This window comes from Arachis ipaensis, chromosome B9, assembly GCF_059453495.1.
Source record: "Arachis ipaensis isolate K30076 ecotype BB chromosome B9, ASM5945349v1, whole genome shotgun sequence".
NCBI lineage: Eukaryota > Viridiplantae > Streptophyta > Magnoliopsida > Fabales > Fabaceae > Arachis > Arachis ipaensis.
Window position 1 is genome coordinate 133,452,648 of NC_142444.1, and position 14,932 is coordinate 133,467,579.

Below are 14,932 nucleotides of genomic sequence, written 5' to 3' on the forward strand. Positions count from 1 at the left end.
ATGCATCTGAACCTTAAAAGGAAAAGAGGGTTATGCATCAATGCAGATGTTGAGGCAGAAATGGAGGATTCCAACGCAATATGTATGCAACAACCAGGTAAGAAGTACAAATCTGAGACTGGAACAGACATGGCTGAGGAGGCGGGCCTTCACATACCCCACCATCAGCCATGATTGTAGTCAGCTGGAACTGTCGAGGAATGGCGGCCCCTTCGACAGTGCATGAATTAAAAAGTATTTGTAAATATCACAGGCCGTCCATTTTGTTTCTTATGGAGACTAAAGCTAGTAAAATAAGCTGTGCTAGGATTAGGAGGAAGTTATGTTTTGATAACATGTTTTGTGTAGAGTCCCGGGGGTTATCCGGAGGACTTTGTATTTTCTGGAAAAGTAATGTAAATATTCATGTTTATGCTTGGTGTGATAATTTTATTAGGACTAAAGTTTGTAGTGGTAATGATAAGGACTGGGAGGCTACTTTTGTCTATGGGCATCCAGATTATAAGAAAAGGAAGGATTTATGGAAGGAATTATCCTTAGTAAATAATAATTTGGCTCAGCCAAGAATTTTGATTGGGGATTTCAATGATGTTATTTCACAAGATGAGAAAGTGGGTCTGCACCCTAAACCGAGTAGCCAGATTGAATCTTTCAGGAATTTTGTACACGAGAATGCCGTTTTGGATTTGGAGTTACAAGGGATGCAATTCACGTGGTTTAGTAATCCGAGGAATGGTTGTGTCACGAAAGAAAGGTTAGACAGGGTTCTTGCCAATTGGGAATGGAGAAGAGCTTTTCAACATGCTACGCTCTTAGCCTTACCACCTGTTAGTTCGGATCATACTCCCCTAGTTCTCAATATTAATCCTAGAGGTCATAGGAGTAAGAATTTTAAATTCGAGGCATTTTGGGTGGACCATGCTGACTGCGACTCGATTATAAGGAGAGGATGGAGCAGTTCTGGAAATACTGGGGTTGACACTTGGACAAATCTGAATCGAAGAGCACAGGATTGTAAGGAAGAATTGATCAAATGGAGTAGAGACAGTTTTAAGAGAGCTGATGCTGAAATAGGGAAGTTAAAGCTTCGCCTTAAACAGTTGCAGGAAGCTGATTATACAGAGTCTCAGCAAGAGGAGATCAACAGCCTAAAATTGGAAATTACCAGGCTATGGAGACAAGAGGAGAAGTATTGGGGTCAGAGGTCGAGGGTTAAATGGTTGAAATTTGGGAACAAAAATACATATTTTTTCACGCCTCTACCATTCAAAGAAGAGACAGAAATCGTATAGAGAGTTTACAGGATTCTTCAGGTAATTGGGTGCGTGGAGAAAGGGATATTCTCAAGCTAGCAGTAGGGCACTTTCAGAATCTGTTTAAGGCTTCAGAGAACCTGGACATGGCTGCTTGCATTCGCCATATTCCTGTCAGAGTGGCTGAGGATATAAATGAGGAGCTCATGAGAGAGGTTACTGATAAAGAAATCAAAGAGGCTACTTTCAGCCTGGGGAGTCTTAAGGCACCAGGACCGGATGGTCTAAATGGTCTGTTTTATCAGAAGCACTGGACAATTGTTGGTGAGGTAGTTTGTGATGTTGTTAAGAGTTTTTTTCATGACGGTAATTTACCAAGCAGTATTGGGAAAACTTTTATAGTCTTGGCTCCTAAGATTAGTCGCCCGGAAACCCTTAATCACCTAAGGCCGATTAGCTGTTGCAACTTTATATACAAGATTATTTCTAGAATGTTGGTTATTAGACTTAGGAAAATTATGGATAAGATCATATCCCCCATCCAGAGTGCTTTTGTGGGTGGCCGCCTGATTCAAGATAATTTGGTTATAGTTCAGGAAATGTTTCACGATCTGAATAGAAAAGGGACGGATGCTTCCAGGAACTTAGCTATTAAGATTGATATGAACAAAGCCTATGATAGGGTGGAGTGGTCTTTCTTAGAAGCTACTTTGAGGGCTTTTGGGTTTAACCCACATTGGATAAAGTTGTTAATGAAGTGTGTCAGCCAAGTGAGTTATAAGATTAAGAATAATGGTCTTTTATCGAAGGCCTTTAAGCCGCGGAGGGGTCTTAGGCAGGGGGATCCCCTATCGCCGTACCTTTTTATAATAGCAGCTGAGGTTTTACTATTCTTATGGATAAGGCTAAAGAAGAGGGCAGAATCTCGGGAGTTAAAATCGCCCCTACGGCACCAGCCATCTCACACCTTTTCTTTGCGGATGACTGTATAATCTTCTCAAAAGACAGTAAGGAGGAAATTTATCAACTCATTACCATTTTGAATTTGTACACTGAAGCTTCAGGGCAGAGAATCAACTTGGACAAATCTGGGATTACGTTTGGAAAGCTAATTCCTATCAGGACTAGAGTAGAAATAGAAGAGATTTTGGGCTTGTCAGCCTGGGATAATCCAGGTAAGTATCTTGGGATCCCTGCCTACTGGGGAAGATCTAAGAATAGTGCTCTCAGTTGGATTGAGGACAGAGTGGTGGATAAGCTAGGAGGGTGGAAACAAAAACTTCTTAATCAAGCTGGGAAGGAGGTGCTCATCAAATCAATTGTTCAAGTATTACCTGCTTATACTATGAATGTGGTTCTTTTTCCTAAAGGCTTTTGTGAACGGCTTAGTAAGAAAATTGCCAAGTTTTGGTGGGTGTCCTCAGGTAAGGAAAGAGGTATTCATTGGAAGAGTTGGGATAAGTTGTGTGCTAGTAAAAAGGATGGAGGTCTTAGGTTTAAGGATTTATATTGTCAGAATATAGCACACTTAGCTAAACAAGCGTGGAGAATTTTGGAAAATCCTAAGCGATTTGGGTACAAGTGCTAAAGGCTATTTACTTCCCAAGGGTCGATTTTAAAGATGCTAAGGTGGGAAGGGCAGCATCATGGATGTGGAAAAGTATTATTCAAGGTAGGAATTTTCTTCTGAGAAATGGAAGATGATTGATAGAAAACGGAGAGCGAGTAAGGATAAGTGGATAATGAACTTGGATAAGGATCTTGTTGTTAGAAACCTCGATATTAAGTTTGTGAAGGGTCTGATTATTCAGGGAGAGGGGTGGAATATAGATAAGTTAAAGTTGTATTTTGATGGAGCTTCTATTGATAAAATTCTTAGAACCCTAGTAAGTCTTTTTGGTAGGGAGGATAGTTTTTGCTGGCCTTTCAGATCGGATGGCATTTACACGATCAAGACGGGATACCATGTTGCTAGGAACGAAAGGCGCATACAGAACAATAATCCATCCACCAGCGAAGACTTAAAATCCTTATGGCAGGAAGTCTGGAATTTGAAAGCTCCTAAAAAAATCAGAACCTTTTTATGGCGGGCCTCGCATAATATTCTTCCCATTTTTGGTAATCTTTTTCATAAAATAATCACTAATACACCTATGTGCCCTATCTGTTTGCAGGAACCAGAGACCACTGAACATGCATTGCTACTATGTCCCTGGACAAGAGCGGCTTAGTTTGGAGCACAAATTCAATGTTGTCCTACGGCCCTAACAGTTTCCTCTTTTGGGAAGTGGATGATGGAACTTTTACGAAAAATGAAGCTGAGTGCAGGGGCTAATTATGATCTATGCAGTAGTAAGGTAGCTTTTCTAGTTTGGGAGGTGTGGAAAGCGAGGAATCTAGCTATATATCAGCAGACTATTCCTAATCCTATACTAATGATTCGCAAAGCTAATCTGATGGAACTAGAATTTGGGAAATTATCAGAGCAACCAGCAAAGCATACAACTACTGTATCGAGATTAGCCAGCAGGGTTACCTGGAGACCGCCACTGCAAGGTTGGATCAAATGCAACGTTGATGCTGCTTTCATCGGCGCTCAATTTGTGGGGGATGTGGCTGCAGTATTTAGAGACCATAATGGATCCCTCCTCTTGGGAATTAATTCCACCATAGTTGCGGGTTCGCCATTGGCTGCAGAAGCATTAGCAATTAGGGCAGCTTTAATTATGTCACAAAATTTCCTGATGCAGAAGATTATCATAGAATCAAACAATCAGATACTTATTCAGGCACTAAAGTCACATGCATCAATTATAGAAATTCAAGTTGTACTAGATGACATCCTTCATTTAGCAAGAATCATTCCAAGGTGTGGTTTTACCTGGGTGCCAAGAGAAGCAAACTCATTAGCACATGAAGTGGCGAAAATCACACGGCAGGGAACTCTCCACCAAAACTGGATCATGGATAAGCCAATCTTGATCAGAAATATCCTTCGCAAGGATAATGTGGCTGTTTCAACCTTGGAAAACAGAGCATGTCTGTAGGCAGGAGTTCTTGGGTGCACACGAGGTCTAATGAGGTTGATCCGAGGGACAACTCGGCACTCCAGGGGTCTGTGCGGACAATAGAGGTTCTGGTTCAAGCAGTGAAGGGCATGGCGGTTGTTGCATTACTGAAGGAGTCCTCAAACTGATCATGTAGCTGTCCTTGAAAATCGTCACAAATCGTCATGGGACTATCACAGGCTGCACATTACTTTCATAGATTATAATCTTCTTAGCTGTCTCAATTAAAACTCTAACCTGTTGCTCAGAGAGTGGCTTGCTCTGCATGTGCTATTCAGAAGCGTGATGGTGAAAGGGCCTTTCCCGCTCTCTACCCTACGCAGAGGAACATCGACTCTGGGGTGGCGATTTCGTTGGGTAGGGTATCGAAGCGTCACCGTTGCAGTCAGAGTGGGGGAATGGTGAGAGAGGGCTTCACAGTGGTGCAGAAGGGAGCTTCATTTGCAGGTAGTAAGTGGCAGCACAGAAGGGTCGAGCTCCGTTTGCCACTTTTGGAACAATGGCGCAGAAGGGAGCTGCTGGGGAGCAATCATCGGGTTGGGTGGGGCTTGGGTGATCCACTTACTTGCTGTGCTTTGGGCCTTTTGTGGCCCTGGCACTGGTCCAAAAGAAAATTGGCCGATTTGACCGGTCAATTGCAAAATCGGATGTCTTTACAATTTTGGTTCTGGTTCAATTTATAAAACTGTCGATCAAAAAATCTCTACCGTTGAACCGGCCGGGTTAAATCGATTAGAAACTGACTGATCGGATAGAACCAAGATCCGGCAGATTTTTTTTGAAACTGTGTCATTTTGCGTTTTGTATATAAAAAAGAAAGAAAATTTAGGTTCAGACGTTCAGTAATTTTTTTCTCCGCTCAACTTTCACTCTTTTAAAGGAAGCTATCTTCTCTCCAAAAAAACTCTAGTAGTAGCCTCTACTGTCACCGCAAAGAGGGAGGCACTACTACCGTCTGTCACACCATCGTCGTTCTTGAGCTCTCCAACTCCTGTTCATTCTAACTCCTCTCGACTCTCATTCTCTCAAACGAAGCTCTCTTCCCCAAAAAGAAACCCTAGTTTACAGTAGCCTTCACCGCCGCCACAAGGAGGGAGACATTGTCGCCGTCCGTCGCGTCGTCGTCATTCTTGAGCTCTCTAACCCCCTATTCACTTCAATCGCAGCTTCTTCGTTGAGCTCGACTATCATCGTGTTGTCTTTGTCTGCTCAGCCACACTTCCGCTGCCGTCTGTCGCGCTCATGAGCCTATGTCATCGTCATCGTGCTCCAAGTCTCTAACTCCTCTCCTTATTCACCAATCGCAGCTTCTTCCTCGTTCTCCAACTCCTCTGCTCAGCCGCGCTTCTACCGCCGTTCATCATCGTGCTTGTCGCCTAGTCGTTGGCCGTCGCACTCAACCAATTTCCCTCATACTCTGCCCAGACTGCTTAGATCGAAGAAGAAGGCAATGGCTTCTCTACTCACTGCTAGTGCTTGTTCTTCTTTTTGTTTTTATTTTCCATTCAGGAATTATATTGATTATTAAACGACTAATTGATTAATTGATTATTGATTAGCTCTGCTCACTGTTGTTGTGATGTACTGTACTATTTTATGTCTTCTTCACTGTTGTGCTGTGTATTTTGTGCTCTGCTATGATGTGTTTTTGTGTTCAATTAAAATTTTTTTTGAGAACTTAACTTTGCCATGCTTAATAAATTTGGCCAATTATGCATTTTTTAAAACATATGCCTCTGTAGATTCTAAATAGTGTTCTTCATGTTTCTGATTTAGACAATTTGAATTGTTTATGAAGCATAGTTTACTGTTTGCAAATGATTCGGAACCGCTTTTGAGGAGTATATGAAGCAAATTATTTGTTGTGTTTTGGAGTTGTGTATTAATTAAATTGGTTAATTTGTTATTTGGGACATGTTACAACTTGTTGTTCAATAGAGTTTAAGACTCCAATATCTATTTATTAGTTGGCAATGTTAATATTATCACTAAGCAATTTATAAATCATTCAATTTTTATGAATTTGAGACTATTACTTGTTCATTATAATCAGTCTTGTGTTTATCCTTATTAAGCTTTATTAATTTTTGTACTAATAACTTTGTTAAAATTGTGCATAAATTGTGACTGTCATATTAATATAATAAGTATTATATTGTTATTAATTGATAAGATCAAATATTATTTAACTTTTGAATTTATACTTTGACAAGATTCAAGATATTGGTATGTAGTATTTTAAATTGGAATGATAATTTAAAGTTTATATTAGACTTTAATCATATTTTAGTGTGTTTAATTGTATTTTATTTATTATTATATTATAAAATAGTTATTCCGGTTGAACTACGGTTGAATTAGTTGGATCAGTAAATCAATAAATCAATGACTAAAACGGTTCGATGACCAGTCCAACTTTCAGAACCTTACTTATAAATGAAGACCCAACGATACCATATATGTTATGAAGAACGGATAAATTAGTCCCTAATTAATTAATATTTTTTACTATTTAAAATTCTAGACACATTTTTTTGTGAGAAATTTTTGGAGTCATTAATTTTAGTATTTTGGCTTTTATTTTTAACAGCACAAATACTAAATTAATTTTAACAAATAATTTTTATTAATTTAGACACATTTAAATACATGTAAATAAATATTCTATTATTTTAGTGTGTTTATTTATATTTTATTTATTATTTTATTATAAAACGATTATTTCGATTGAACAACAGTTGAATCGGTTAGACTAATAAACCCATAAATCAGTGACTAGAACGGTTCGATAATCAGCCGGGTTTTAGAATCTTGCTTATAAGTTGAAACCCAACGATATCATATATGTTATGAAAAACGGATAAATTAGTCCCTAATTAATTAATATTTTTTACTATTTAAAATGCGAGACACATTTTTTTGTGAGAAATTTTTGGAGTCATTAATTTTAGTATTTTGGCTATTATTTGAACAGCATAAATACTAAATTATTTTTAACAAATAAATTTTATTAATTTAGACACGTTTAAACAAATATGCTATTATTTTAGTGTGTTTATTTATTATTTTATTATAAAACAGTTATTTTGATTGAACCATGATTAAATCGTTGGACCAGTAAACTAATAAAACAGTTACTAGAACGGTTTGTGACTAGTTCATTTTTTAGAACCTTCTTGCTTATAAGTGAAGACCCAATGATACCATATATGTTATGAAAAACGGACAAATTAGTCTCTAATTAATTAATATTTTTGACTATTTAAAATGAGAGACACATTTTTTTATGAGAAATTTTTGGAGTCATTAATTTTAGTATTTTGGCTATTATTTGAACAACATAAATACTAAATTATTTTTAACAAATAAATTTTACTAATTTAAATACATTTAAACAAATATTTTATTATTTTAGTGTGTTTATTTATATTTTATTTATTATTTTATTATAAAACGATTATTCTGACTGAACAACCGCTGAGTCAGTTGGACCAGTAAACTAATAAAACAGTGACTAGAGCAGTTCGATGACCAATCCGATTTTCAGAACTTTGGTTATAAGTGAAGACCTGACGATACCATATATGTTATGAAAAATGGACAAATTAGTCACTAATTAATTAATATTTTTCACCATTTAAAATGCGAGATACATTTTTTTGTGAGAAATTTTTGGAGTCATTAATTTTAATATTTTGGATATTATTTGAACATCATAAATATTAAATTATTCTTAACAAATAAATTTTATTAATGTAGACACATTTTAACAAATATTTTATTATATGTGTAAACTCTAAAAAATGTAAATACAAACTGTATTAATTTATGGATTCAATTTTTGATAATTTAGATAAAATTCTAAAAAATATTTTTTTATATAAAATTTTTTTATAAATATAAGTATAAATTATTATTAACTAAATACTAATTAAAATAATAATATTTACTGATTATATAACATTATTTTTTTATTTATTTTTTGTCTCTAAATTCTAACCGCATGGACTAACTAGGGATGGCAACGGGTCCCCATGGGGCGGGGACATGCCCCCCGCCCCCCGCCCCCCGCCCCCAATTATTGTCCCCGTCCCCGCCCCGTCCCCAAGACGGGTAATGGGGACCCCGTATCCGCCGGGGACTTGGGTCTCCGCGGATATTCGCAGATTTTTGTAAAAATAAGTAAAAATTGAAAAAAATGAAAAAAATTAGAGAAAATCAAAGATAATCTTCAATTGTCATTACAAACATAATATCCATAGTCTTTAAAGACTTAAATAGCAATAACAACAAACATAAACATCCAAACATATCCATAAACAACCAAATATTACATAAACAACCAACCATATTCATAAACAACAAAATAAAGTTCATGATATTATAAAAACATAATTCCACCATCTCAATCTTCCTTTCATCCCATAATGGTAGTGATGGTAGATTCTGACTTACTTGAATCCTACATTGACAAGAAAATAATTTAAAGTTAAAATCATATAATAACTCAATAAGTCAATAATATAAAAACATAGTGTATTATATGTAATTTAATAGTTTACTTACGTCAACATCTCCTTCAATGTTATGAATTGTGTAGCACTCAAATCCTATGTTAGTTGTAGTGCCAAGTTCATTCCAAAGCTAATCTTGATTACACATTAGAGCCTCTAATGTGTCCGGACGCAACCTACTACGATGTGGCATAACAAATCGACCACCCGTACTAAATGAAGATTCAGAGGCAACGGTAGAAATAGGAATCGCCAAAAAATCTCTAGCAATAGCTTGCAAAGAATCCCACCAGCCATCATAGCATACTCAGAATCTCTCTCCCCCAAACGTTTAAATGCCTTTTGAAACTTCAAAGCACTTTCATGCATTAAAAAGGTAGAGTTCCACCTGGTAGGAACATCTAAATGGACAGTGCCTTTTTCCAAAATTCTAGTTTCCTTAATCATAGTTTTAAATCTCTCAGTACGACCAGGTGATGCACGCACATACCGAACTACATTTCTAATCTTTAAAATTGACTCATGCATTTCTTTCAACCCATCATTCACAACAAGATTTAAAATAAGAGCACAACATCTAACATGTAAAAACTCTCCCCTTAATGGATATGAGTTCCAATCCTCCATTCTATTTTTCAAGTAAGAAAGTGCAACATCATTTGAACTAGCATTATCAACAGTGATAGAAAAAATCTGGGATATCCCCCAGCTCAACAAACATCTCTCAACAGTGTGGTCTGATCAAGGGTTAAGATTTTCTGTAGTTGTATGAGTATGTCATGGGTGTTATAGGCATTGTAAAGGACCTATGAAGTATAAAGACTTTTTTATTTGTCATGTTCTCGTGTCTTTTGTGTTTAATCGTGTCTTGATAATAAATAAAAAAAATTTTTCAGACATATTTAGACACATTTAAATAAATATCATTATATTATCAACGTGTCCAATCTTATTCCTAACATGTATTCTTAAAATGAGTTTAAAAATAATATATATTATTAATTATTAAAACAAAATATATTTTAAATATTTTATATAATTAAAAAATTATATTAAAAATAAATTTATAGTTTAATATCAATAAAATATTAAAATATTATTTTAATTTATCTAAAAAATACTTTATATATATATATATATATATATATATTCTGTGTCGTATCATATTTCATGTCTGTATCAGTATCTATGCATCATAGTAAAAAAAAACCCACTTCAATGAATGCTCCATGCCTCCATCCTTGCTATTAATCGGAAGAAGTTTAGCCTTACCGCCTTAGAATGCAGCAACGTCGTTTTGTGTTCTAACTTCTAAGGACTAATGTGTTGTCTTACTTTTTTTGTCCCTACCACATGTGCGTTATTATAGACATACCACTATTCTAGCTGCGACATTAGTCCTAGGCATGGCAAAAATCCCCGGCGGGGCGGTACCCGCGGGATTTACCCGTCGGGGAGCAGGTATGGGGGGTCATTTTTACCCGTGGGGACGGGGCCTCGTATAATAAATGGGGCGGGGGCGGGGGTAGAGGTCCCCGCCCCGTGGAGACCCGTTAAATTCCCGTTTGTGTGAAAAGATAAAAATGCCCTGATATATATTATATGTGAGCCACTCTCATTTGAACCTAACCCGAGCCGTCCTGCTTCAGGGAGAGACAGAGAGTGAGAACTGAGCTGAGACCTGAGAGTCTCGTCTCCACACTCCACTCCTCCTCAAACCGTTAGCCCTTCCTGCCTCCTTCCCGCTGACCGTCGACCGCCGACCGTCGCCGCCGCCTTCCACCCTTTGGTCTCTCAGTGCTGCCTCCCACCCCAGACTCAGCAACGTCGTCGTCTTTTCCTAGTCGTGGTCGTCATCTTCTTCTGTTCGCGTCGTTCGCTGGACGCTGGTCTTCCTTCCCCTTTTCTCCATCAGGTTCAGGTAAGTCAGCCCTGGTCTTTGCTGGTCTTCCATCCCCTTCTCTGAATTTAGATTTCTGAATTAGGGTAACGAATTTGGGTGTTCTAAATTAATGAGATTCCTATTGATATGAATTTTTGTGTTTTGAATTTCTGGATTTTTGAGTTTTGAGTTGCTGAATTTTTAATTAGGTTGCTGAATTTCTGACTATGAATTTCTGGATTCTGGTTGTGTAATTTATATTTCTGAGTTAGGTTGATATGAATTTGATTTTTGATTCTGATTAATATTTGAGTTAATATTGAGTTAATCTAAAGTTAGGTTAATCTGATTCCGATTATGAATTTCTGATTGTGTAATTGGTATTTCTGAGTTAATATTCTGAATTGGACTAATTTTCTAGGTCGTCCTAATTTTCAAAACTATGCCTCATAGTTTATCGGTGCCATACTGCCATGTTTGTTTCTGCATAAAAGTTTATTATGCCATACTGCCATGTTTATTCTGCATAAAAGCGAGGCACATAATACAATTTAAAAGGGATTGGAGTATTGGACATTGGACTTATAGGAAAAAAATCCATCCATTCCTCTCATCAACACACAAGCACACCCCAACTGAGCTTGGTGGAGAAGGTCTATATTGAAGATAGAAAAGGAAAACAAACTGAAGCTAATCAAGAAGCAACCCAAGAAATTCGTTAGAAACTGTTTTATGTTTATTTGTTCTAACAGCAGTAGTAGCTCAGTTATTATAAACTTGGAGCACTATATAAGAGTAGTTGTGTTTATTAGTTTTTTTCTCCCTGATGTATGAGTCTAATTATGTTTTAATACACTAGTGTAAGAATATTACATACAAGAAATTGTATATACTCATTTGATTGATTACTTAATCTGCAAGAAATTATCTTTGTTTATTCTGATTTTTCTACTATTTTTTCTTGTTCATTCCTTGTGTTCTTACGTTCTTCTTTTTCAAGCTTCAGTAGCTGAGATTCTTTAATTTAGTATATATATACTAAATTAAAGAAATTCGTTATATATATATTCTACCATCCTGCTAACTTGCTTCCAGTTCTTTTATTCTTTGATCTGTTTCACTATATATATATATATATATATATATATATATATATATATATATAAAGCTTAGAAAAAGGATAGAAACAAAATATAACCGAATTGGTTAATGACTTAGACTCTAATTTACTATCCTGCTTCTAGTTCCTTTATTTTTTGATCTGTTTCATTAGACCAAACAGTTTTAACTAATATCATATTCCTATCTAAGTGTTATTTGAATAGTTTGGAGAATTGAATTTTAATTTATAATTTATAATTTATATTTTTGAGTTAGGTTAATGAGATTTTGATTGATGATTTATATTTTAGATTAATGTGATTTTGATTCATGATTTATATTTCATTATTTATAGAATGTCTTCTTCGGATGCACTGAGTAATACTCTTGAGAAGAGTGCTCCATTGGAAGAACCTATAGGCACTAATATTCAAACTACGCAAGAGGCTCCTCAATCTCAACCTCAAGAACCCCCAACGGATACCGCAACCACTAATGAAGGAACGACAAACTCTACAAGTGGTGTTCGAAAGAGGAAGTTAACCTCCGAAGTGTGGAATCACTTCAAGATTGTAGAAATCAAGGGAAAATTAAACGCTGAATGTAATTATTGCAAATCGAAGCTACTTGGTGACCCAAAATAAGGCACTTCGCATTTACATGATCACTTCAAGAGCTGCAAGCTCCACACTACTAGAGATATAAGACAATGTATGATGAAGACAACTCCAACAACTAGTGGGAAAACAGTTGTGGTTGGTGCATATACCTTCGACCAAGAAAATGCAAGGAAAGAGTTATCAATTATGGTTTGTCTTCACGAGTATCCGCTATCTATTGTGGACCACATTGGGTTTCGACGATTTTGCAATGCTTTGAAACCTCTCTTCAAGGTGATTACTCGCAACACTTTAAAGAGTGACATCTTGAAGCTCTACAACAATGAGAGATTGAAGACAATGAATGTCCTTGAGCGTAATAAAAGTCGAGTTGCAATTACGACTGATATGTGGATAGCAAGCAACCAAAACAAAAGTTATATGGCTATTACAGCTCATTACATTGATGATTCTTGAAAATTGCAAAGCCATCTTGTGAGGTAATAATATTATCATTATAGGTTCTTCTGAATGTTTATATAATTACAAAGCTGGTTATAATTGTACTAAATTATCATTACAGGTTTATATATGTGCCGGCTCCCCACACGGCTGAGGTACTTTCAGAGGTTCTTGTGGATTGTTTGATGGATTGGAATCTTGATAGGAAGGTATCCACTTTGACTGTTGATAATTGCAGTACCAATGACGTTATGATTGAGAATATTTTGACTAAAATGTCACATAGAAACTTTATCTTGGGTGGTAAATTATTTCACATGTGATGTTGTGCGCATATATTAAATTTGATTGTCAAGGATGGGTTACAACTTATTTCACATGCTATTGAAAGGGTGAGGGATAGTGTTCATTATTGGACTGCAACACCTAAAAGAGAAGAAAAATTTAAGGAAACATGTGCGCAACTTAAAATACCCTACACAAAAAATCTTTGTCTTGATTGTAAAACTAGGTGGAATTCAACATTTTTGATGCTTGAAGTTGCAATTATGTATAGAGATGTATTTGAAAGATTGTCATTGCGTGAGAGTCAATATAAATCTTTGCCTAGTGAGAAGGATTGGGATATGGCGGATGAGATTTTTCAAAGATTGAGGGTATTTTTTGATGTGACTGAATTATTTTCTGGAACAACTTATCCTACATCAAATCTTTATTTTCCTAAGGTTTGTGTGATTAAGTTGGCTTTGATGGAGTGGAAAAATTGTGGAAATGAGATAATTGAAATGATGGCTACTAGTATGATTACTAAGTTTGAAAAGTATTGGGGTGTGATTAATACAGTTATGGCTATTGGGACTCTTTTGGATCCTAGGTACAAGATGTATTTATTGAATTTCTTTTTTCGTAAAATATATGGTGAGACGGAAGCATGTGTTGTAATTGGTCAAGTGAAAAGGGTAGTGCAAGATTTAGTTTTAGAATATGCAACAAAGGGAAGAGAGAGAGACCAAGCTGCTCAATTAGATATGCCGCCACCACCATCAATTCCTTCAAGTTCAAAGGGGAGGAAGTTCAGTCATGAAGATTGGCAAGCTGATTTTGCTGCACATGTAAGTGAGGAATCCGCATTTATTGATACAAAGAGCGAGTTGGATTATTATCTTGAAGAGAGACCGGTACCACAAACTGAACATGATTTTGATATCTTAAATTGGTGGAAGTCAAATGGAGCGAAGCTTCCTACTTTGCAAGCTATTGCTAGAGATTTTTTGGCGATTCCTATCTCTACCGTTGCCTCTGAATCTTCATTTAGTACGGGTGGTCGATTTGTTACGCCACATCGTAGTAGGTTGCGTCCGGACACATTAGAGGCTCTAATGTGAAATCAAGATTGGCTTTGGAATGAACTTGGCACTACAACTAACATAGGATTTGAGTTCTACACAATTCATAACATTGAAGGAGATGTTGACGTAAGTAAACTATTAAATTACATATAATACACTATGTTTTTATATTATTGACTTATTGAGTTATTATATGATTTTAACTTTAAATTATTTTCTTGTCAATGTAGGATTCAAGTAAGTCGGAATCTACCATCACTACCATTATGGGATGAAAGGAAGATTGAGATGGTGGAATTATGTTTTTATAATATCATGAACTTTATTTTGTTGTTTATGAATATGGTTGGTTGTTTATGTAATATTTGGTTGTTTATGGATATGTTTGGATGTTTATGTTTGTTGTTATTGCTATTTAAGTCTTTAAAGACTATGGATATTATGTTTGTAATGACAATTGAAGATTATCTTTGATTTTCTCTAATTTTTTTTCATTTTTTTCAATTTTTACTTATTTTTACAAAAATCCGCAGATATCCGCGGAGACCCAAGTCCCCGGCGGATACGGGGTCCCCGTTACCCGTCATGGGGATGGGGCGGGGACGGGGACAGTAATTGGGGGCGGGGGCCATGTCCCCGTCCCATGGGGACCCGTTGCCATCCCTACATGTGGTAGGGACAAAAAAAGTAAGACAACACATTAG

At 36.3% G+C, this 14,932-nt stretch overlaps 2 protein-coding genes across 2 annotated transcripts; both read left to right on the forward strand.

The window, feature by feature from the left end:
- The first annotated feature begins 200 nt into the window (after window positions 1–200).
- LOC148546395 (uncharacterized) lies at window positions 201–1,292 on the forward strand. The gene has a single exon (XM_088499199.1). It carries the CDS (start codon window positions 201–203, stop codon window positions 1,290–1,292), a length of 1,092 nt encoding a protein of 363 aa, XP_088355325.1.
- Window positions 1,293–12,534: 11,242 nt separating this feature from the next.
- LOC148546396 (zinc finger BED domain-containing protein RICESLEEPER 2-like) lies at window positions 12,535–14,932 on the forward strand. Its single transcript, XM_088499200.1, has 5 exons — window positions 12,535–12,827; window positions 13,001–13,088; window positions 13,236–14,260; window positions 14,459–14,465; window positions 14,762–14,932. Exons 1-5 carry the CDS (start codon window positions 12,535–12,537, stop codon window positions 14,930–14,932), a joined length of 1,584 nt encoding a protein of 527 aa, XP_088355326.1.

Bases quoted from the DNA above. Each gene is read 5' to 3' on its own strand.
- LOC148546395 (XM_088499199.1), top strand. From the start codon at position 201: ATGGCGGCCCCTTCGACAGTGCATGAATTAAAAAGTATTTGTAAATAT.
- LOC148546396 (XM_088499200.1), top strand. From the start codon at position 12,535: ATGAAGACAACTCCAACAACTAGTGGGAAAACAGTTGTGGTTGGTGCA. The intron at 12,828-13,000 runs GTGGATAGCAAG...TTATCATTACAG, and splicing joins GTTGCAATTACGACTGATAT to GTTTATATATGTGCCGGCTC. The intron at 13,089-13,235 runs GTATCCACTTTG...TTGATTGTCAAG, and splicing joins ATTGGAATCTTGATAGGAAG to GATGGGTTACAACTTATTTC.